General features: G+C 55.9%; 1 protein-coding gene across 26 annotated transcripts in view; it reads right to left on the bottom strand.

Moving 5' to 3' along the window:
- Positions 1-24,378, bottom strand: part of MAP2K7 (mitogen-activated protein kinase kinase 7) — an 87,095-nt gene that overhangs the window by 14,445 nt on the left and 48,272 nt on the right. For 4 of the 26 annotated variants that reach the window (XM_039514209.1, XM_039514206.1, XM_039514204.1 and 1 more), the window contains exons 1-17: positions 12,454-14,553; positions 11,889-12,094; positions 10,511-10,627; positions 9,472-9,650; positions 8,590-8,715; positions 7,660-7,828; positions 7,213-7,429; positions 6,760-6,904; positions 6,061-6,250; positions 5,449-5,630; positions 4,607-4,768; positions 4,144-4,233; positions 3,592-3,765; positions 2,651-2,971; positions 1,893-2,025; positions 1,583-1,672; positions 1,179-1,289 (exon numbers count right to left, since the gene is read on the bottom strand). In XM_039514209.1, coding sequence (XP_039370143.1) covers positions 1,179-1,289; positions 1,583-1,672; positions 1,893-2,025; positions 2,651-2,971; positions 3,592-3,765; positions 4,144-4,233; positions 4,607-4,768; positions 5,449-5,630; positions 6,061-6,250; positions 6,760-6,904; positions 7,213-7,429; positions 7,660-7,828; positions 8,590-8,715; positions 9,472-9,650; positions 10,511-10,568 — 2,347 coding nt within the window. In that variant the 5' untranslated portion in view covers positions 10,569-10,627; positions 11,889-12,094; positions 12,454-14,553. The other 22 variants (XR_005591198.1, XR_005591201.1, XM_039514202.1 and 19 more) reach the window with 21 other exon arrangements.

The raw sequence follows: 24,378 nt of genomic DNA on the forward strand, positions 1-24,378 counted from the left end.
CGTCCCACCCTGCGGCAGGGAATCCCACCCAGGCTGGGGGGTTTCCAAACACCCAGCCCCACACAGGACTGGGGCCTCAGCCCCATACTTGCGGGACCACCTTCCTCCACTGGGAAGGGGGTATTTCCCAGGCAGCCCCAGAGGGGGCTTGAGCTGCAGAGTTCTCTTTTCGGTCCCTAGTGCCTGCTCTGCCCCAGTTCACCCCTCCCCCCAACCCTGCCCCCTGTGTGTCCCCTACTCCCAACCCTCCCCCTTGCTCCCATAACCGTGCGCCGGGGTATGCCTGGCAGCCATGCTGGTGTCTCCGGATTGTTCTCATTCACAGTAGAACCATCGAATCCCTCCCTGAACCCTGCTAAACTCCCAACTTCACAGAGCCCTTGTGGCAAGGAGTTCCACCGGCTCACAGCAAGGACCAAGGATTAAGACTGAATCCGCTGCCTCTCCCATCCTGTGAGTGTCATCTGCTGCCTGGATTCATCCCACACTGCCTTTGCCACCCCCCTCATTAGCTACAAACAGCCAGTTTTATTTGACACCAGCTAAGCCCTTAGACCTCGTGGCAGGGAGTCCTGCAGGCTGTCTGTGGAACTTGTCACAAGACAGACCAAGTGCCTGGGGGAGGCTTCACTAGAAGGAAAGGCCCTGGTGTGAATCCTGGGGCCAGGAATGGGGCTGGCAGAGCTTAGGAGAAAGGGCTGGGGATGGCAGAGTGCCAAGGGGTGTTTTTGGGATGGGGGCTAGGAATCAGTAACCCTTCAACATTCTGACTCTGTCTGCTCAAACCATTAGCCCCACAGGAGTCCTGGGTCTCAGCCCCTCCCTGCTCTAACCCACTAGGTGCCACTCCCCACCCAGAGCTGGGACAGAACTCAGGAGTTCTGGCTCCAAGACCCCACCCCCGTCTCCTCCCAGAGCTAAGGGGGCTTTTCCCTGGGGCTCTGGGGATGCTGGTAGCTTTAGACTCCGGGATACAGAGAAGGATTCCTGTGGAGTCCCCTGGTTCCCCCCAACACACACACGCATGTGACACATGACAAGCCCACTCCCACCCCCAAATGTATTGGCTAGGAAGGAACCACTGGTCCAGCGGGGGGAGGGGAGGTATGGGCAGCAACTGGTTCAACGGTGGCACCATCCATCTCCTGACCCCCACCTCAACCGACGGCCACTCCTACCTGTCCTGGAGTGAATGAGCCAGAGCCCCCCAGTGAGAGAGACGCCGATGATGAAAGCTGAGAAGACGATTCCCACCACGGTGGGCAGCTCCAGGCCCTGGGGAAGGGGGGCTGTGGGGAATGGGGAGAGTGAGCCCCACAGCCACCCCCAGGAGCAGATGCAGAGCCAGTGCTGGGGTGGGGGGGGGGACCTAGGAGTCCAGGCTCCCAGACTCCTCCTCCACCCTGCTCTCACCCAATAGCCCCCCCCGCCCCCGAACAGGGAATAGAACCCAGGCATCCTGCTTCCCAGCATGCCCTCTGTTCCCACTGAACCCCAGGGGAGCTATGTGCTCTCTGCAGCTTGCCAGGCAAGTGGGCCACCAGGTGGCTTGGGGGGGTGATATCGAGAGGGCATCTCTTACCAGGAGGTGTCTCTCCCTGCTCTGGCCGGGGTGCCTCCTTCAGCATCTTCCCCCTCCTGCCAGCCAGAGGAAAGGGCACCAGAAAGGGATCTGCGGGGGGAGGACAAGGAAGCCGGAAACACTGAGAGACCGATGGAGACAGCCCCTGATCTCCTCTAGGGGGCGCTCTCCCCTGGCAGTCAGCGCTCACCCCCGTTCCCAGCCCAGTGCTAGGGGGCGCTGCACTGCAGGGCGATTGCGTCAGGGCCTTGGTGTGTTGCAGTCTCTGTGCCTGCTCCCATAACCAGCCCCAGCCCGTCCCAGGTCTCACCTGTTCCTGGGGTGGGTTTGGTGGCTCTGGCCAGGCGCCCCACGGTTACGATGATGGGCTTGGTGAAGGTGTGCTGGAACCGCCCGCTGCCCGGCTCCCCCACGCGGCTGCTGGGGCATGCCTGGGGCCCACACTGAAACCGACAAGGCTCAGCCAGGCACCTCCTCCCAGTACTGGATGCTCACCCCTCCCCCAACCTTCCCAATCCCAGCCCCAGCCCCTCCCTCCACCCTACTGGTCCCAGCCCTGGGGTCCCACCCCCTTCCTGAGCCCAGCCACACTGGTTCTAATTGGTGTAGATGGACACTGATTTGTCCCAGAGAACGTCTGCCCCCCCCACCCCCAGCTGCTTGCCAGGGGTCACAACTGTGGCCAAGAGTCCTGACTCCAGGGGAACGGAAGCCAGGGGGCCTAGACTCCATTCTCCTCCCAGAGCAGCCCCTGCAGCGTTGACCCCCTGGGGCACCTCCCCCCCAGCAGGGATCATCATACTGGCCTGGGGGATTCAGCCCCTGTCCTCCAGGTGCTCCCAGCATTGCCTGCAGCCCAGGGTAGAAATCCAGCCTGGGACACAACCCCTGGAGGCAAGGGTAGAACTGGGGCCAGTTCACGCTGCCGCCTGAGCTAAAGGAGACCCCCCTTTGCTGCAGCAGTAGCTGGGCTTTTATCCCCCCGGTGGCCTGCAGGCTAGAGCCACACACAGTGGAGCAGGCTGGATTCCATCCAGCAGGGGTGGCATCCGGCAGCGTGGTACAGACCTTGGGGAGGGCGCCCCCATAGGCCCCAGCCTGGCCCTGGGGCTCCTGGGTGCAGAGGGCCAGGCGGCAGTGCAGGAATTGGATGGAGTCGTTGTAGAGGGGCCGGAGCAGGAAGCTGAGGCGCTGCAGCTCCTGGGAGCCGGGGGACAAGGCCGGGCCTGCAGCCCCCTTGTGGGGCGGGTGCAGAGAGACGTCGGGGTGGGCCGGGCAGCCCCCCCGCACCAAGGTGTAGGGTGAGTCCAGCGAGGAGGAGGAGCTTGGCGAGAGGAAGCAGAGGCGGATGCTGAAGCTGAGCCGAGGATCGAAGGCAGCCAGAGCAGCCTGCACAGAGGGTTGGGGAGAGCTCAGGAGGGGATGGGACGCCTCAGGCCAGCTGGGTCCCACTCCACAAACATGATCTCACCCCCAAGCCTGGAACCCAGGAGTCCTGGCACCCACCCCCATTCTAATCCCTGATCCTGCTGCCCTCCCAGAACTGGGGATAAAACCCAGGAGTCCTGGCACCCACCTCCATTCTAATCCCTGATCCTGCTCCCCTCCCAGAACTGGAGATAGAACCCAGGAGTCCTGGCACCCACCCCCGTTCTAATCCCTGATCCTGCTGCCCTCCCAGAACTGGGGATAGAACCCAGGAGTCCTGCCCCCTGCTCTACCACCACCAATCTCACCTCCTGCCAGGTTAATACTGTAACTTTCTCCACAGCTCCTGCCCCAGAGCCTGGAGCAATCCCCCTGTGGGTTTTGAAGAGGCCTGGGGGAGAGGACCCCACAGCTCCAGCAGGTTAACCAGCCTGGTGGGGGGGGGGGGGGACCTGGCTAGCACAGCCCCTCAGAGATGTGCCCTCCCGTAGGTGATGTGGCCCTGGGCAAAGCCCCAGGCTTGACACAGGGGAGGGGGATCCCAGTGCCATGGGGCTGGATGGTGCCTCCCCCCCAGTTACTTCCACAAAGACGCGGCTGTTGGCCGACACCGTGCAGGGTCCCTGGGCCTTGGCGAAAGCCTCGGAGCTGTAGACCTCCAGGCTGAGCAAGACACGGCCCAGGTGGAGGGGCAGATCCGGGATGGGCTCAGCAGAGCGGGATGTCTCACTCAGGGCTGGGGAGGAGCAGGAGAACTGTGGGAGAGAAGCAGAGGGTGTGGGGGGGGATAGGGGACATGGGGACCAGCCCCCAGAACTCCAGTCCCAGAGACTCCCCAGTTATCCCAGTCTTCCCAAACCCTAGGCCACCTCCCCAGCCAAGGCTCTCCATCCCCCCACGGCTGCTGCCCAGTCCCCACTGAGCCAGGAGCCCTTGGGAGCCAGGAACCCCCAACCCAGCTCAGGGGGTTTGGAGCGGGCCCAGCGTGCTCCCCCACTTTGAGCTGCTCCCAATAGTTTGGGAGGGAACCCACCAATCCCAGGTCCTCCCCCACTGAAAGGATCTGAGGACCCCGCCCCACAGCGGCGCCAGAACCGCCTGGCCAAAGACGCCTCCCCTCCCCCCTCGCCCACCTCAATGGACTCCAAGCTATCTTCAGCCTGTCCCACCGGGAGCGGGGGACCCTCGGGCTCTGCCCCTGGCCCGCTGCCCCAGAGCACCACCTGGGGGGAGGGGAAAGTGGGGGGAGGAGTGGGGAGCAACCGGCACAATCAGAAACATGGGAGCATCAGACGAGACCCCAGCGCCCCGGGATGGTGGGGGCAGAGCCAGGACCAATTCTCCCAGCCCCACAGAATTCCAGTTCCCCCAGTCCTCCCATTAACCTCAGACTTCCCAGTCCTCACTTCTCCCACTCTTCCCCAGTTCCAGTCTCCCAGAGTCACCCTGTTCTCCAGCCCCCATTGGCCCTGTCCTACTCCCCTCAACTCCCCTAACATTCTAGCCCCTTTGCAGACCCCCAGATTCTTTCACTTCACATCTCCCCCCCCCCATTCACTCTCAGCCCCACATTGTGCCCCCTATCCCCCAGCTCACCGCGTTCTGGTACCGCCCGACACCCGAGGTGGGGTCCAGGGCCGGGATGCGCAGGGCGCCGCAGCCGGCCAGGGGGGACTCCAGCAGGAAGTGGGTGCCATTGGACTGGGCTGCACAGCTGGGGTCCCGCAGGGTCACTCGGGCTGGGGAGAGTCTGGCAGCCTGGCCGAGGCAGGTGCGGGGAGACTATGAGACTGATACAGCCAGCACTGACTGGGAGGGGAGAGCGCCCCCTGCTGAGCCCCCACCCGACTCCTCACAGCACAGCACCCCCTAGTGCCGCCCCGGGGCCAGCACTGACTGGGAGGGGAGAGCGCCCCCTGCCTGAGCCCTCCACCTGCTCCCTGCAGCACAGCGCCCCCTAGTGCCGCCCTGGGGCCAGCACTGACTGGGAGGGGAGAGCGCCCCCTGCTGAGCCCTCCACCTGCTCCCTGCAGCACAGCGCCCCCTAGTGCCGCCCCGGGGCCAGCACTGACTGGGAGGGGAGAGCGCTCCCTGCTGAGCCCCTACCTGACTCCTCACAGCACAGCGCCCCCTAGTGCCGCCCCGGGGCCAGCACTGACTGGGAGGGGAGAGCGCCCCCTGCTGAGCCCCCACCCGACTCCTCACAGCACAGCGTCCCCTAGTGCCGCCCCGGGGCCAGCACTGACTGGGAGGGGAGAGCGCTCCCTGCTGAGCCCCCACCTGACTCCTCACAGCACAGCGCCCCCTAGTGCCGCCCCGGGGCCAGCACTGACTGGGAGGGGAGAGCGCCCCCTGCTGAGCCCTCCACCTCACTCCCTGCAGCACCGTGCCCCCTAGTGCTGCACTCAAGGAACTGTTTATACAAGGGGATTCCTCACCTGGAGCATGTCCTTGTTGACATAAACGGCCACCCTCTCGCTCAGACACGCCACAGACAGAGCTCCCGCCAGCCTCACAGTTCTCCCACCTCCTGGGGCTGCCCGGCTTCTCTCCCAGACCATGGGGGAGATCTTGGCGGGTCTGGGGAGTGGGATGGAGGGGTGGGGGGCCTTGGCATCCCCTAGCAGGAGAAAACAGAGTGAGGGAGCAGAGAGGAAGAAGGAACAGGTTAAGGGGACATGAGAGAGAGAGAGCAAGTCTGCCCCCTGCTGGCTGGATTGAGAACTGCCTAGCTCTGTGTCCTAGTCCCCATATTCCCACCCCACCCCCCCCCTTTCACCATGGCACTGGGGTTTTAGATGTAACGGTGCCCTGGGAGGGACAGACATGCCAGCCCTGAGGGCATCGTCTGGGGCATGAGCCTCTCCCACCACTGGGGGCCACCAAGGGTCTGTCTGTGTCTGGGGAGAGGGGGCCACAGGGCAGAACTGCAGCTTCCATCTCCCCCTACACTGGGGGTGGGGCAGGGTCTGAGTTAGGTGGGCCCCCTAATGGCCCTCCCATGCCATTGCACCCTGTGCCCATTCCCTGCCCCCTAAGGAGTCACCTACCATCTAGCCCTACAATGACCAGGAACCTGTTCACCTGCTCGGCCTCTGTGTAAGATGTGACCCCAGGCAGTCCCTGCTCCATTGCCCAGGCCATGGGGTCACTGGCATAGGCCAGGCCCAGGGACATGCTGCTGCTCACAGCCAGGTCCGGTTCTGGTTCTGTGCCGCTGACCGAGACCTCGTGGGATGCCTGTAAGAAAATGGGGGGCAGGGCAGAGTGACAGAGCCCAAGGCCAACCTGGACCCTGCTCCAGCTCAGGGCGATCAGGCTGAGGCTGGAGCAGGGCATCATGGGTAACGCTATACAAATGAGCAGCACCAGGTGAACAAGGTGTCAGCGCAAGGAGTGACTGGGAAGTTCCAGAGAGGGGCAGCTCCACCCCAGCCACTGAGTCAGGAGCCAGGGAGCTTGGAACCGGCAGAGCTGGGCTGGGCGCCAGGTCTCCTGGGTTCACCTTAGCAACAGGGGACACCAGACCAGAGGGGGCTGGGTCCGAGAGGAGAAACCAGATGAGAGGTTAAAGGTCATGATGGCTCAGAAGATGCCATGGGGCAGCAGGCCAAAGGGTCAGGGTCAGGGGGGAGAGACTGGGAGGGAGGGAAGGCTCACAGGGGAGCATGTGCATGGAGGGGTTGTGGATGGGGGGCTGTTCCTGGCCCCGTAACCCCTCTCCTATCCCCAGGGAGCCCTTCTCTTACCAGGACTCGCAGGCGCCCGGCCAGGTGGGGGATTTGGACCAGCCAGCTGGTGGATGCCTCACTCTTCAGCACCACGATCAGCTCCCGCCGGGGGGAGCAGCAGCCTCCGGGCGCTTGGAGCTCCACAGTGAGATGGGCTGGGGGCCTGGAGACACAGCAGGACCACCACCCATCAACTGGGCTGGGCATTTCCTGCCATGGGGCTGAGCAGCAAAAGGGGTGAAGGGCCCCCCCCCCAGCTCTGCCAGTGCCCTTCTATCCCGACCCAAAGCCCCCTCTGTCCTTGCTGTGGGCTCCCCCCCAACCCCCCTCAATCCTGATGCGTAGCGCCCCCCCTCCAGTTATCCCAGCCCTGGGCTCCCCCCTGCCCCAGCTTTGCTGGTGCCCCTCCATCCCGACCCACAGCCTCCCGCCATCCCAGCACCGGAGGATGCTCTGATGTAAGGTTCGTACCGGGGCCTGGCTCCTTTGGAGAGGATGACGTGAACTTCAGGGTCCGAAGGGGGGTCAGAGGTCAGGCAGCCCCACAGGGGCCGCGGTCGGAGGCCGGAGGCGAAGTGGGTCGGGGAGAGGAAGTTCCTGCGAAGTTTGCAGGCGCCTGGCGAGACCCCATCTGGGAGCGAGAATGCAGAGGGGCTGGGGAGGTTGGGGGGGTTAACCCCGGAGGTCCCTTAAGGAATGGGGGATTCCAGGGGTAAATCCCCCAACATCTCCCTGGGATTCCCTCCCTCGGGCACATGGGGCTGGGTCCAATGCCCGAGGTCCCCTCCCCCACTGAAATGGGGTCTGATCCCCAGCCCCCTGCGTCCCCTCCCCCCATTGACATGAGGATCTGATCCCCACGTCCCATGGAGCCCCTCCCCCCATTGACACGGGGGTCCAATTCCCAGCCCCCCATACCGTCTCCCAGCTGCACATAGACCATGTTGACACCCCGATACGCAGCCAGGGAGCTGACCCCGCCGTGCTCCTCACGGGCCCAGCGCAGGAGCCCTCGGGGGGTCTGGGGCAGCCGGGTCTCAGTGACAGTAACACCCCCAAGGGCCGAGACTCTGGACCCCGGGGAGACCTGTAGGGGGGGCATAAGGGTGAGGGGTCGCAGGGAGAATGGACATCCCATCCCCCGATGGGGTGCCACATACCCCTCACTCCCACCTCAGGTCCCCATCGCTCCCAGCCCCCACAGGACTCCTGGGTTCCTCATACCTCCTAGACCCAGGGGTAACTGTCAGGGGGAGGATCCTCCAACCATCAATACCTCGGCCTTCCCACCTGTGCCTCCACCCCCACTGCTCCTGGCCAGAACCCCCCAACCATGCTGCCCCTTGGCCTGAAAGCCCCTCCCGCATCCAGCCCCCCTCCACCCACCCCACTCCTCTGACTGCCCCAGGACCAAAATCCTCTTCCTCCAAAAGCTCCCAATTCCCCATCCCCCACCCTGCCCCTCTGCACCCCATCCCCTGCCCCACATCCAGAGACCCTGCTCCAGCCCCAGTTCAGAGAAGTGACCTCCATCCCCCCCTTCCCACCCCTCCACCACCCCAACTGCTCACCTGCCCCTGCCACAGCTACCTTCATCCCCATCCACCACAGCCCTCCTCCTCCAATCCCCATTGCTGGCCCCACACTTCCCCCCCCTCCCACCTGTGCCAGCTCCACTCCCCACCTGTCCCAACCCTCCCATACCTCCTCCACCCTCACTGCTTGCCCCACCCTCCCCCAACTGCCCTGATGTCCCTGACTTCCCCTCCCAGCCCTTTTACACCCCTTTCCCTCCTTCCCCTTCCATAGCCCCCCACACCCAAGCCCCACAGCCACCACCCCCCTCACCTGGAAGGTCCATTGCTCCCCAAGAGCCACCTGGGCTGTTTGGAGGCTCCAGACCACGGGCGCTGGGGAGCTGAGCACGAAGATGGGGGGTCTGCCAGGGGGGGCTGGGCCCAGTTCTAGGCTCACCTGGGAGGGAGCAGAGGGCCCTGCATTAGGGGCTGCAGGCCCATAGGGGAGGGGCCAAGGCCATGGAGCTGGGGGCGCAGGGAAGGGTGTGGGGGCTGCAGGGGAGGGGAGGTGTGTGGGGCATAGGGCAGGCATGTAGCTGGCTGAGGGGCTGGGGCACCAAGGAGTGGGAGGCGAGGCTAGAGGAGAGGGGGCACATTGTGGAGGGGGCCGGGGGTGAGGCAGCAGGGTTGGGGGAAGGGGTGTGGTGGGGGCACAGGCCAAGGGGTTGGGATGGGGGGTGGCCGGGACAGGAAGCAGGACTATGGAGCTGGGGACAGGACTGGAGGAGGGGGCATGGGGCACAGACTGGAAGGGAGGCCTGTGGGAGGCAGAGCAGGGGGCAAGGCTGTGGGGTGCAGACTGGAGGGGCAGGAGGCAGGGTGGGAGTACAAGATGAAGGGCAGAAAGCGAGGGGGTGGGGCAGAGGGAACGGGGCAGGGTGGGGATACAGGGTAGGGGCAGGGAGTGAGGAGGGGTGAAAGGGCCAAGGTAGAAGGGAGGGGGTGGGGCAGAGGGAAGGGGCAGGTTGAGGGGCCCAGGGTGGAGGACAGAGACCAGGAAGGTGGGGCAGACGGAAGGGGGCAGGGTGGAGGGCAGGGGGTGAGATGGTGGAGTTGGGGTAGAGAGCAGGGAGAGGGCACAGGATGGGGCTGAGGTGGGGGGCCCAGGGTGAGGCTGGAAAAGGACAGGGCAGGGTCACCCCTTCCCACCTACCTGTCTGGCCCCCATTCTCCCCACTGGGCCCCGTAGGATGAGTACATGCACCTCCCGGCCTGAGGCTGAGCGCCCCCGGCTGGCGCAGCCCGAGCCTGCACGGATCTGCTCCCAGAAGCCCAGCACAGGGTGGCGAGCGGACAGCGGGCCGGGCCGGCACAGGGCCCAGTGCCGGGCGGCTGCAGAGGAGAAAGGGCCCGGTCAGCAGGAGCCAGACAGGAGTGTGGAGCCCAAAGTGGGGGCAGCTGGTTTGTGCCCGGAAGGGGAAGCTCCTGCCCCCCAGAAATGAACAGGAGTGGGGGGAGCTGGAGCTCATGGACAACAGCAGCCAGGACTCCTGGGTTCTACCCCCGGCTCAGGGAGGGCAGGGCGGTCTAATGGTTAGAGGATAGGGGCTGGCAGTCAGGACTCCTGGGTTCTATCCCTAGCTCGGGGAGGGGAGGGTGGTCTAATGGTTAGAGGATAGGGGCTGGCAGCCAGGACTCCTGGGTTCTATCCCCAGCTCAGGGAGGGCAGGGCGGTCTAATGGTTAGAGGATAGGGGCTGGCAGTCAGGACTCCTGGGTTCTATCCCCAGCTCAGGGAGGGCAGGGCGGTCTAATGGTTAGAGGATAGGGGCTGGCAGTCAGGACTCCTGGGTTCTACCCCCGGCTCAGGGAGGGCAGGGCGGTCTAATGGTTAGAGGATAGGGGCTGGCAGTCAGGACTCCTGGGTTCTACCCCGGGCTCAGGGAGAGGAGTGGGGGCTAGTGCAGCGGTTCCCAAACTGGGGGTCATGAGCCCTCAGCAGAGTACAGGGAGGTTGGGAGCTGTCCGTTCCACAGGGCTCACAGTTACCCCCTTTTTAATTTATAAGGGGGTGACACTCAGCGGCTCGCTGCATGAAAGGGGTCACCAGTACAAAAGGTTTGAAAACCACTGGTCTAGGTTAGAGGGGAAGCAGGGCACTGGGGGACACATTAACCATTTGATGACACCTCCTCTCCCCCCATCGATCTCCCAGTGGGGCCAGACTAGCTTCCCCATTCCCCTGGCACCCACCTGCCGACTGGCCCCACAGCAGCAGCAGCAGGAGGATCGGGCTCCAAGCTGCCGCCATCCCCCGCGGTCCCGGTGTGCGGGGCTCCCCGATCTGACGGGGGGATGGGGGAGCTGGTCCTGGGCAGGGAGAAAGAGAAAACTGTAGTGAGTCCCGGGGGTGCTCCAGGGTGAGGAAGGGGGCTCTGGGACCCAGGGCAGAGGAGGCTGTGTTGGGGAGGGGCCATGGGGCTTCAGGGTAAGGGGGGGCATCCAGGGACCCAGTCAGTCACAGTGTGTCTGGGATGCAGCACGTACATCCCCCATCCCCACACGAGTGGGTCAGTGTTTCTCCCTGGCTGAGACCTGGGATCCTTCCCCCCCCAAAGAATCCAGATGGGAGGAGGCATGTGAAACAAGGACACGCCCCAGGAGTGCTCCCCCAAGTGGCACGGAGGAGGGGGGCTGCTACAGGGCAATAATGAGATTTCCCTCCTGGTATTTAGACACCTCCACCTTTATGGGACCCCTAGGGAGGGTGTCCCACTATCCTCCCCACTACCTCTTCCTGCTTAGCAGAGAACCCCCATCACCTGCTCCCAGACTCCTCCCCCCACCCCCGATTACCCAGTTTGGGGTGGGGTGGGGGAGAAGGTTTACCTACACGATTGATGCATCTCAGAGCATTTTGCAGAGATTAATTTTACCTCCCAACTCCCCAGACAAGGAGCTTCTTGCCTTTATTGCTATTTTATAGATAGGGAAACTGAGGCACAGAGCAGGTAAGAGATATGCCCAAGGTCCCACTGATTTCCAGCCCCCTGCTCTAACCACTAGACTCCACCTCCCTTTCCAGAGCAGGGTAAAAAACCAAGGAATCTGGATTCCCAGCCCCCAGCTCTAGCCACTAGATCCCACTCCCCTCCCAGAGCTGGGGATAAAACCCAGGAGTCCTGGCTCCCAGCCCCCCTGCTCTAACCACTAGACCCCACTCCCCTCCCAGAGCCAGGGATAAAACCCAGGAGTCCTGGCTCCCAGCCCCCCTGCTCTAACCACTAGACCCCACTCCCCTCCCAGAGCCAGGGATAAAACCCAGGAGTCCTGGCTCCCAGTGCCTCTTCAGTCTTGTTCCATGCAGAAACATTCCCCTTCCCTCCGCATTCCCCCCCCCCCCCCATTCCTGCTACCTCTGCCCCTCCATGACATGCCGAGGGCCTGGCTCGCTCCTGGGGTACCTCTTCTGGGACTGCCACACAGTCTGATCTGATGCCAGCTGGATCCAGGACAGATGCAAAGTTGGGAATGGACCAGACCCCAATCCAGCCCCGGATCACATTCAGCACCCGTGGAACAGGGTCATTGCAAACCCCACTCACGAGCAGGCTGCCGGGGGCACCTTTACCTCACAGCAGCGTTGATCGCAGAACAGCAAAGAGGCTTGGGAGTGGGGTGGTTCAGGGAGCCAGGACTCCTGGGTTCCAGGTGGTTGTGGGCACAGGATGCAAAGGGATCTTGGCTCTTTTATGCCAGTCCAGGAAGCAGTGGGTCCCTGGGGCTTAGAAGCCCATGGCCATCGGGTCCCTTTGCTCTGGCTGGATTCATTGCTCCCTGCAGGGCAGTTAAAAATAATTGGAAGAATACAAATAATCAGAAGAATACAAATAATCTGGCTCAATGGGAGGTTTAAAAATAACTCCCCAGGGTCAGGTTACCAGAGTGCAGGGGAGGGGAGGGATTAGACTCCCGACGGTTGTTTTTAAGGGAACAGAACCCAAGAGTCCTGGATCCCAACCTTCTCTCCCAGAAATGGGCATCGAACCCAGGAGATCTGTATCCCAGCCCCTTCCCCCCACACACACACACACTCAAAAAGATGCCAGCTCCTGGTAGGGCACACAGAGAGAAATGCTCTTTAACAACAAAGTGAACCCCCTGCACCCCCCCAGTCCACTGTTGATGTGCCTTACCCCAAAGCTGGATGCAAACTCCCAGGTTTGGTCTCCCCAGCGTAACTCCACTCGTCTGCCTGTCTGTAACCAGGCAAGCAGGAGGTGAGCCTCTGGCAAGGCTGAGCCCTGTTGCATTCATGTCGCCCTAGATGTTGAGTGCCAGGAGGTGGGAGGTCCCAATCTGGCCCATTGTCCCTGCCCCAGATGGAGGCCAGGAGGAGAAAGAAAACCAGCTGCCTAAAGGGGGAGTTTGGGTTGCCCCAGAGGTGGGTGGAGTTATGATTAATGCAGGCAGGGTGGGAGAGGTGCTTGGTTCCGGGCTATGCACTAACCCCCATGCAGCCAAGCCCTGGGTCGCTGTGACCCACTGCCACCCACACACGGGGGTGAGGGGGAGGGCTGCAAGGTGCAACACAGGTAATTTGCAGCAGCTTTCATGGATCACTGGCTAGGACAATGAAACAACTCACACCCCTTCCCAGCAGCCTGGGCCTATCGCGTCTGCTTCACCCACCCAGGGCATCTCCCAGGGCCTGCTCAATGACACCAGCCCAACAAGCAGGAATGTGCTACCCCCAGGAGAGGAAAATGAGAAACAGGATTCAAAGGCCTTGGCCGAGGTCCCACTGCCAGTCAGTGGCAGATCTGGGACTAGGAGCCTTGAGTCCTGGTTCAGTCCCTGGCTCACGGCTGTTGTGTTAATCTAGGTGGAATAGAAGGGCCCAACAAGTGAAAGATGTTAACGTGACCCTGCCCGTTTGACATGAAGCCTTGGGGTTTGGGAACCAGAGACATCAGCCTGCTTAGTCCCACAGCAAACAGCCCATTAAACACCCCTTTGCCCTTTTATTAAAGACGCAGAAAAGAAAGAAAAGCAGGTGATGCATTTGCACATTAAACACATGCAAGAGTGGAGAGAAGACGCAAGGGATGCAGCTTCTCCTTCTGGCATTGACTCTCACTTGCCACCTCCCTGCTGGAGAAACAGAGTCACAGCAGGGACTGATCAGCCACTCTGAGACCTGGCAAACTTGTACCAGTGTTGGGCTGTTTAGGGCATTGTTTTGAGCTGCCTCTGGCCACAGACTCACAGCAGCATTGCAAAATATAGTCTTTGCCGGCTCAGGCAGAAGGCATAAGGAGGGAAGAGAAGATGATGGGGAAGGAAAAAGACATGGCGGGGAAGGGGCAGGTGAAGAAATGGTCTCACATCCCAGGTGGGGTCGGGATTTAGCCGGAGCCAGTGCAGGTGACGATGTCGTCTGGGTCACGCTCTCTGGCCTGGACATCTCTTAGGAGCAGGACAAGGAAGGCCCAGTCGTGTCATGGTGCATCTCGGGCAGGGGTTGCAGCCATGACAATGAAGTTCGCTCCTTCCCCTCAGCACTTGTTGCACTGTGGCTCCCTCTTCCACAACCGTATTTCCCCCAAAAAATCCTTTTTAAGGACTCCCAAAGGGAGACATAGGTGGCCTAGCCCATCCCCTCCGGATTTTGTTCCCCCACAAAGCCTGATTTCTGACACACCAATTTTTACTTCATTGACGTCTGGTCCCACACTCCCGTTGTTCACCGGGCATGATCGTAACAAGGTCCTTGAGTGGTATCAGGAGGCTTTTTTGTTTGGACTAATTCTGTCTGTCTGGCTCCCTTTCGCAGCTTTTCCCATCAGCCTGAGTTGTTGTAGGTTGTTGTGACACTTCATGAACTTTTATCCACTTTCCCAGTGAGGCTCCCAAGAGTGGGAACTTCGTAGGCCCAATTATTACTACACTGCTAGGACCCCCAGCATGCACCCCACTCAGGAGCCCTGGCTCAATCTCACTGCTAGACCACACTGCCCTCCCAGAGTCCTGTCCGCCAGCCTATTCCCTCCGCCTCTAAACACTGGATCCGCCCGCCCACCTGCCCTCCCAGAGCTGAGAGAACTCAGGAGTCCTGACTCCCAGCCCTGCGCTTTAGCATCCACTGTCTCCTGCTGCTCTCTGGACCCTGTTGCTTCTAATTTTAGGCCCCAGAAGTTGTTTTGTCAAAGGGGATTTTCAAACCTGGGAGGAATAACAATAAAACTTGGATTTTTATTAAAAGCTTCCCTGCAGGGTCAGGAACCGTCACTAACAATTCTATCCTCAGGAACCCCTGTGCTGCCCCCCCCCCCCGATGTCCCCAGTAACCCCTGCATGGCCCCATTGCTATCAAGGGTAATGCACAGGGGCAACTGACAGGAGCAGACTCCAGATCACTCTCCTGTAGCTGCATTGGCTCTGCAGTTTGTCACTCTAGGCAGCAGATCTGGCATGGGCAGGAGCCCAGCTGGGTGTTAGAAAGGGTCGTTTCTGCTGGCTCATCTGTGCACAGAACCACACTGACACAGAGGTTAGAACTAGATGGGAGAAAAGGAAACCAGCCGGCCTCTGCCCCTGGAGCCTGGATTGGACGGGAACACCCTTTTGTCGTGCATCTCTCTGCCCAAGCCAGGCCAGTCCCGCTGCATCTAGAACAAGTCTGGGGGTGTCACACTTCAGCTGCTGTCAGCTGGGCAAATCTCAAATTCGGGGTGTTCCTGTCCGACAGCTCAGGATCTCACGGAAGTAGGAGGGGAAAAGGAGTATCCAGCACAGGGAGTGAGGGCTCCGTCCATCTCTGTTCGCAGTCATAGCAGCCGCCTCACCTAGGGGCTGAGGCATGGTTCTGTTTCCTGCATCAGGACAGATGCTGAAGCCTCTGGAATGGGAAATAATTTACCAGGGTAATGCAGAAAGTAGAATTCACAGAGGTTAAAGCCAGAAAGGACCGTTACATTATCTGGTCTGACCTGTATAGCAGAACCCATTGCGTATTTCACCCATTTACCGCTGAGCCCAAGAACTTGAGTTTGGCTAATGCACCAGCCAGCAAGGCAGCCAGTCTGGACTGAAAACTTTGGGAGCTGGAGAATCCACCGCTTGCCTTAGGAGTTTGTTCCACGGATCAATCTCCCTCCCCGTTAAAAACCTGCCTTATTTCTATTTGGAATTTGTTCGGCTTTAATTTCCAGCCATTGGTTCTTGTCTATCTTTCACCACTGGACTGAAGAGCCCGTTAAAGCCCAGTAGGTTACGACATAATCAAGTCACCGCTTCCTTTTCTTTTTGGTGAGCTAACCGGACTCTTATTTTCCACTGCTCAGATCGCTTTGGTGGCTCTTCTCTACACCTGCTCCAATTTTAAAACGTGGACACCAGCACTGAAGCCTGCAGCTAGGAAGGAAGACAGACAGTTTGGGACAATTTTAAAATTATGGATGTTTTCCCAGGGCTGTTTAAGGACTTGATCCTGATTGGGACTCAGTGCTGGATCGGGCCCTGATGAACAGACTGCATTTAACTCCTCCAGCAAAACAAGCCATTGCAAAAAAGCATTTCAGCTAAACCCCTCTCAAGGCTTCTCCACCTACCTCTGCTGCTCAGCAGCTGCTGCTACTGACTAAAAGCTTAGGGCTCTTGACAACTGACACCCTGTTGCCACAATTTCTGCACAACATGCATGTTTTCCCCCCCTCCGATACTGCCTAACAAGGGAGGCCTCCGTTGATGGCACAGTGAGAGGCAGACACCCAAGCAAATCTTAAAAGAATCTCTGTTTGCAAAGGGCTTTTTGTGGGATATATGGAGGGTGCGCACAAGCCCCCAGCAGCCCCCCCCCCCCGTGACACTTCTGGACAGGTTCTGCACGCCCCCACGTGTGGGGAAAACTGGCCCCGACTGTGGATGCTTTTTAAAGTTCCGAGCAACTCCCTTTAACAAGACAGATCAGCATCATTCCCTGCACATGCCCAATTCGGCAAGAGAGAAATTGAGGCACACTTACCTATAACCACAGTGATGCAGAGCCAGGAACAGAACCCAGGAGTCTTACCTCAAAATCTTGGGCTCTCTCAATTGACCCATTCACCCCTTCGGAGAGACCCAAACATGCTAAAAACTAGTGCTGAAACTCTCAGGATTTTGTCATGATCCTTGCAATATTTGGTGCTTTCCTTAAAGCCCCAGCTCCAGAGGCCAGGTGATTGAGTGAGGATCTCAGTTTTCATTTAAAAAAAAAGTTTCTGGCCCTTGTGGTTGAGGAGAAAAGCTTGAAAATATGACCTCCTGCTGGCTCAAACCCCAGAAGGCAAATCACCCCCCCGTCAAACATTTATTATTAAACACAACCAACACCTCTTGATTTTTAAACCAATCACCTGATTTTTCAGGGCCTGACTCACGCTTTTTGAACTTTTGAGATTGGTAAGACTGAAACTGAGCACAGAGCAGTGAAGTGACTTACCTACAGTGGCACAGTGATGCAGACCCTGGAGTAGAACCCAGGAGTCCTGGTTCTCAATCCCATGCCCTATCAACTGGCTCCTCCATCCCTTTAGGAAGAGGCATGAGAAGGGTAAAAAATGTACATTTAAATCCCTCTGATCACAGACACCCGCACAAACCAAAACCCCCAACCAATCAAACAAAAACGTCACTGGAAAGGTAAACTGTAAATGATTATTTTTGCACCAATTTCTGTGTTAATTAGCATGTAGTTATTTTTGAAACAAATCAGTTGGAAGCCCCACCCTCACAGGTAACAGAACATTCGTTTGTTCCATGAACAGAGCTGTCATTTTAACGGACAGTGCGGGTCCTCGGCAAGGGAACAATGTCTGGAAATGTAGCAAAAATCTATGTAGCTGCCCCAGACATTGTGTAACAATGGTTTTCCGTTTTAGCACTTTATCAGCTCTGACCTTTAATTCAACTAAACCTCTCCAGAGATAGTTTTATTTTTAAACTCAGAGGAAGAACATTATCAATTCCCTGGTAAATAGGCTTTAGTCTTTCCAATGAAACATAAAACCAAGGTCCTTGCTTAGGGTCAGTAAGGAGCTCCTGGCGCTATCCTACTCAAGATTAGTTAATCCCGATGTCTGGGTTAATTCCAACATGAGTAAATTACCTTCTGTCACCCTAATCCCCACCCCCTTCCATTTTCAAATCAAGCCATGATTCTTCACCTTTTGACTTGCATATGGTTGCTAAGCAACTGTTAAACAGCTGCAGCATCCCACACCGAGGCGGCTGCATTTCAGCGCTGCATGAGTGATTCCTGTGTGCCATTAAACAGCTGCTGTATCTCAGCTGAGAGGGGGGCTGCATTTCAGGGCTGCCCATTGTGGAGCATCACCGTGTGCCATTAAAACAGTAGGGGCATCTCACCCAGACGTGGCTGCATTTCACTGCCAGGCAAGGAGATCCCTATGGATTCAATCACTTTGGGAAGAAAGAGGTTGTAGAAACAGAAGGTTTCATACTGGAGACATTTGCTGAGTGGAAAGAGACAACCATTTAGGGAAAGAATTTTTTTATTTTCAAGCTTCTAAGAGGGTTTCTACAAACAACAGAGTAAAAAAAACCTATTAAAATAAGCAACAATTTCCTTTTAAAATATTTTGTGGGTTTTTTGTTCTCTTTCTTTTTTTTAATTTTAAATCCAAGAAACCCATTGAGATTAACCAGACCAGCTTGGTTGGCAGCAGAGGGACAAGCACCTTGACATGTCATCTGGACTACAACTGAGGGAGAAAAGGGGACTAAGAACCAGTAAAGTTACAGCAGACACCTTGGGAGAGCCGGTGAGACACCCATGCTCAGGAATAACACACACCATTTGTGAAAATGTCAACATGATTCCTGGATTCGGAAGGGAGAGAGCGCTCCTTCCAAGCTGGGGACTGGTGCTCCACAGGTCTATCATCCCAATGAGCTCCATCAGTTAATAACATAAGAACGGCCATACTGGGTCAGATCAATGGTCCATCTAGCCCAGTACCCTGTCTTCTGACAGTGGCCGGTGTCTTCACTAAGAAACTAGGTGTGTTCTTACTCCATGGTATGTAAGATCCTAGGGAAGACAAAGCACTGTGTAGTTTTCACACAAACCAGAAGGTCAAGGCAACCCCCTCAATCTGCCAACATGTGTGAAAACTATAAGCTGCTGGGATCTTATTTAACATGCGTTAAGACACCTTGTTTGCTAGGGAAGATGCAGCCTTCCACAGGAAAGTTTAGCAAAAGATGCTTTTTTAACAATATCTGTGCAGGAGATTCCGCCCTTCCACCACCCCTTTGATGCAGATTCACCCTTTTGAAAGTCACGAAGCACACTTAACATTTGCAAAAAGGGGAATGAATGTTGCACGACCCAATGCTGCAGACTGAGAGTTTGCCTCCTTCAAGATCCTGGGATTTAGGAAAGAATTCAGCATCGCATAAATCGCAAACCATCATAACAACCACACACACACACACAAAGCGAAACTGATCTCATCACAAGGCCTAGGAACCCAGGAGTCCTGACTCCCAGTCGTCCTGCTCTATGCTATTTTCCTCCCAGAGCTGGGAACAGAACCCAGGAGTCCTGACTCCTACTCCTCCCTTCTGCAATCACTAGAGCCCAGACCTGGGGATAGAAGCCAAGAGTCATGACTCCCAACACTCCCTGCTCTAACCATTAGACCTCATTCTCCTCCAAAAGCTCAAAACAGAACCCAGGAGTCCTGACTCCTAGTGCTCCCTTGCTCTAACCACTAGACCCCACTCCCCTCCCAGAGCTGGGGACAGAACCCGGGAGTCCTGACTCCCAGTTCACATAGGGGTCAAGTGTGACTTTTGTGATTCTGAGGCCTTAAGCCAGCACTGTGAGCGGAGATCAGCTTCACACCTGAGAACATTCCTCTTCTTGGCCAACAGGAGGCGCAGTTTAACTCTTCCTACCCTGTCAAGGGGGTGGAGGGGAAGAGGCTGGAGAAATTTACACAGGACAAAATCCAAGGCAGTTTTAATAAACCAGGCGATGCCCTGAAAATGCCCCGGTGCCCCTTTCTTTGCCCCGCCCCATTAAAATCTTTAAATGCTTTGGCATTGCTAACACATTTAGATGCTACAAAATGAAACAAAACAAAACCAAAAACCCCACCCAACCCCTATTTTAATGGCTTTTGTTCAACACCGGTGTAAAATGAAATCACAGCGTAAAAAAAATACACTACCGAAAAAGCCCTGAACATATGCTGGGCTTGCCAGAGAATGGAAGTGGGAGCCGGTGTTTCCTGCCTCAAGTAAAGAAGGGGGAAACCCGTCAGAACCCCCCGCCTTCCCTCCCATGGCCTAAATGCTGGATCCTGGCTCTCAGCATTCATTACAATCCCAGCTTGGGGACGTAATTTCCCTGCCTAGACACACTTCTCGTGGATTGCACTGTTTGCTCCTCCTCTGGCCCCTCCCACACATCCTGGCCATGCCCAACCCCCCCAGCTCCTCCCACTTCCTCACTCTTGCTCCTCCCACTTCCTCACTCTTGCTCCGCCCTACTGTCCTCTAGACCTGCTACCACTGTTTCCCGGCCCTCATTCACCGCAGGCCAGACCCAGCGCCCATCCTACTCAGTGGGAGGCTGGCTCCCCGATACCTCCCCTCCCCCTTCTTCTGAGCAGTCAGCCTGTAAGCCGCTCAGGCTCAGAGCGTTTCCAAGGCAGGAAGCAGATCCCATGTTCCATTCAAGCGCCCCCACATCCATTCACGGCGCTCTAGGAAAATCTTTTAAGGGGCAAAGATTTTTGGCTCCCAGCTATGATAATCATTTCTTTAAAATGTCACTGCACAGTGAGAGAATACAAAGAAACCATCTGACTTTATCTGTAGAGCTGCCAAATCACATGAGAGAGGAAATCTCTCTCCCGAGTTTTTGGATGCTCAATTCCCCTCAATAAAATTCCACCGACCTATTCCTCATGCCACATACCAGCTCTAAGCAAAATATATATCTCAGCATATATATCTGGGTATATTGATATTTATCTCGCTCTCTCTAGAGAGAGCGAGATAAAAATCAATTTACCCCACAAAAAGTAAAGGGGGAAGATTTAAAAAAAAAATACAATACATTTAAAGGACACATAAAACACACGCAAAAAGTTTCTGACAGCCAATAAATAATCTGTAAGGTTTTGATTTCCTGCAATTACTGAGAGTGAAGAGAGAAGGGCAAAGGGATATTTGAGCAAACTTAAAGCTAAACAGCCGGCCAGTGAGAATCCTGGTACAGCTGTAACGTTAACGTTAAAGGGTGGATTTCGATGCAAGAATCGGCCAGCTCTGCGAGAAACTTAAAGACACGGATTGGTGGTGCCCCCCGTACCCTGAACTGATTTTTGCTGTCGTGATCTAGGACTGCCAGTCACTCTGCTTCCAGACCTCTCTGCTCAACTTTGGCCAAATGACACCTTTTGAAAAGACAACGGGTTCAACTTTCAAAAGCGCCTTAGGAGCCCATTGACCTTCAATGACGACGAGGCCTCTAAGTGCCGAAATCACTTTTGAAAATAAGACTTAGGCTCCTGGGTTATTTAGGTGCTTTTGAAAATTGCACCCAAGGTTTTTTCTTTTCCATTTTTTTGGTGGCTACTAAAAGATACAAAGCCAGTGGCCCCACCTTGGTGAAACTACTAAAGCTTATTAGATTCAGGTCAGCTCTCCAAGGATCAAGACAGATGAGTGACCGAATGTACAAGCGATCAAAAGCTAAGGTCTCTTTCCATATAAGACAGAAGTTACGCCTATTAGTTTTTAACATGCGAATTTATAATAATAATAATAATAATAATATATCATATATAGATAATATAGTGAAATGCTAATGTCTAGAATATAATTGTCTATCCAGCTATTCTCTGCCCTACCTTTGGCATGAATTTTTTTGTTTGTTTTTTGTTTTCTTTAAAATCCCCAGTTGAATGCATGCACACACCTGCCCACACACACACACACACACACACACCCCACGCGCACACAGAAAAAATATAATAAAATAATAAGAGCAGATGTCAGGTCTGCGATTAAAAAACACTTAACCACCCGGATTAAAATAATATTAACAGAGATTTGTTCTAACTTAAAACATAAAAAAATAAGTTAAAAAAATGCAATAAAACTGCATTTTTCTACCCTCCCTCTTCCCCCTGCAACCATCCTGGCAATTATTCTTCTCCTTGAAAAAACATCCCAACGTTTAAACTATTGAAAAAGTCTTTCTCGGCCACCCCATCCCTACCCATGGGGTCTGTGTTCAATCTAGGTTATATCACTGTGGGAATGTCAGAAACATTGAGTGAAAAGTGGGGCTGTTTCCCCTTAAGAGGCAGGGCCTGATCTCAGCTGAAGTGAAAGGGGGTGGGACTGCGCCCCCTACCGGTCAGAGATTCTAAGACAACTGGAAACAATTTTGCAAACTCTGAGGTTACAACCCCTCATTGGAAGCCAGTACTTTCGCAAACCCCTGCCGGCACAAAACTGTGATGCCTTTCAAAAATCCTGGATCCAATCCAGTCTCAGCATTTAGCCAATAACTGCTTTGATCTAGCAACCCTCACTCAAGACACCAGTTCAGCAGAGCCCCGCAGCGCCCCAAACCAGCCAGATCCAAGCATGCATTGAACTGCTCTGTGGCAGAGAGGCCCATACGAACAGCCCCATTGAAATCACACACGTCAGTGGGGCAGGGTCAGCCCCAAGGGGAGAGCTGGAAGGATCAGATTCTAATCGGGGCACTGGAGTGGGGTTCAGGTCTGGGTTCTACTCCTGGCTCTCTCACTGACCTGCTGGATGTCCTTGGCCCTCAGTCTCCCCACCCACCTTTTGGCTATTTAGACTGTAAGGTCTTCGGGGCAGGGACCATCTCTCACAATGTGTCTGTGCAGCGTCTAGCAAAACAGGGCCCCGAACCTGAGAGCCAAGGGGCTCCTTTCAAAAGACCTGCCTTAAAGAGCTCAGCTCTCATGTCAGCACTGAAATGAAACATCTGGATTTTCCAAAGGTCTCATCACCCAACAGCATCCATGGAACAAGTGGTCATGTCAGGTAAGTGCCTACACAGGTGCTCTGATGAAGACTTGGGCCTGGTTTGGGGGAGCTGCGCACATGAAAAAAATCTGACTCTTAGTAGTTAAAAATCAAAGACAGATTCCGCCAGATCCCGGCTGGTGTAAAATCAGCATCACTCCAGTGAAGTCAATAGTGACGCTGATTTACAGTAGCTGAGGATCAGGTCAGTGTTGTCAAGTCCCGTATTTTTATTGTAATATTTGATATCTTAAAGCCCCCCAGCTCCTGGAGTCCTGTGATTACATGAGAATCTCCACTTTTTTAGGCATTTTTAGCCCTAGAAAAGCTTGAAAATGAGACCCTCCCCAAAGGCTCAAAAGCCAGAAGGTAAATGAAAAGAAACCCAAAATGATAATCTGATTTTTAAACTTATCTCATGATTTTGAAGGGCCTGATCCATGTTTTTTGAACATTAAGAGTTGAGAGTAGTGGACTCTGGCTCTCTGTCGGCTGAAATTCACATACAATCGAATCCTTGCACGCCTAAAGTCACTGTGTTGAAGACTTCTTGTGCTGCCTGGTAAATGAATACTGACCATCAGCATCTGTCGGGTGGAGCCCACCCACTGCTATGGCTGTTAATCAAACAGAGCAAGAGGGGTTTGAACAGCAACAAGAAACCAACCTGAAAACCTCTGCCTCATCAGATCAGGTGGCTGTTCTCTGAGTGGCTGTCAAATTCGAAGCTTGCCTGGTGAGGGGTTTACAGCCTCTTGAGGTGTCTTGAGGTTCCTTGAGGGATGATTTTGCAGCACCGACAGTGTTTGCTGCTCTGCTGTTCATGGTACTGCTTGGATCCCGCCAAAAAGCTCTCTGCCATAGCATCCACCTAGATGCTTCATTAGATACACAGGCACAGAATTCCTAAATGCTGGATCTGGAGACCATCAGCCACGCCAGAGGGTATCGCTAGTTGAATGTGCCAAAGAAGAGCCAGATTCTAGCCACTAACACTATTCTGTGGCAGCTTCCTGCTAACGCATTTTAAACCATTTCCCCAAGAGTCAACTGCAATTACTTCTCCACTTCTCCGCTAATCCCTTCTCTACTTCTGCTCACCATCTCCACTTTATCCTACCATCCAAAGACACATCCCGTCCCCGCTGCTCTGCCCTGTACGGGCTGCATTTCACTCGGCGTTCTAACCCGAACCTCTGATTCTCACCTCTGCTCTCCACCCAGCCCAACGTGCCTTGCCAAGCTGCAGCAAATCCCCACTGAACCAGTGGAAGGCTGCGTGCTGGGCCTCCCGATCCTCGGCCATTTGCAATCTACTTCCCTTTTGGCTATTCATAGACTATAGGGCAAGATGGGACCATCAGATCATCAGACCATCTGGCAGAGCCTCACCCAGGGATTCCTGCATCCAGTCCACTAACTTGTGGTTGGGCTTGAGTGAGTCTTTTAGATGGACATCCAGCCTGCAATTACAGACTCCAAGTGATGGAGAATTTATCTCAGCCCTTGGCAAGCTGTTCTACTGGTTAAACCCCATCCCTGTTAAAAAGTTGGGCCTTGATTTCCACTTGGAATTCTTCAGCTCCCAGCCGTTCTCTCTCATTCTGCCTTTGCCTGCTACATTAAAGAGCCCTCTGTTCTGAGAAATCTGCTCCCTGAGATGGCACTCAGTCACCTTTTAACTTTCTTTTTGTTAAGTTAACGAGACTGAGCTTTTTACACCTTCCCTTCAGTGGTCATTCTGTGTGGATAACCTGCTGGATTCTCCGGAGGATATTTGCATTGTAAAACTCCACCTCTTCTGCTACAAAGGCCCATCCAGGCCACTCCAGTTCCACCGTAGATGGACCTCCAGTCAACATGTCCTGCCTGGTCCATGACAATCCTCTTCTCTCCTTTTCATGCTCTCCCACTTGGCAACACCCTCAACAGCTTTCTCCTGACATCAAAAACAAATGCATCCCCTTTGCAGAGTGGCCTTTGCTTGGGTTTCTTGGGTGCATGTGGCAAATGGCATGGAAGATGTTATG

This window comes from Mauremys reevesii, linkage group 25, assembly GCF_016161935.1.
Source record: "Mauremys reevesii isolate NIE-2019 linkage group 25, ASM1616193v1, whole genome shotgun sequence".
In the NCBI taxonomy this organism is placed as follows: Eukaryota; Metazoa; Chordata; order Testudines; family Geoemydidae; genus Mauremys; species Mauremys reevesii.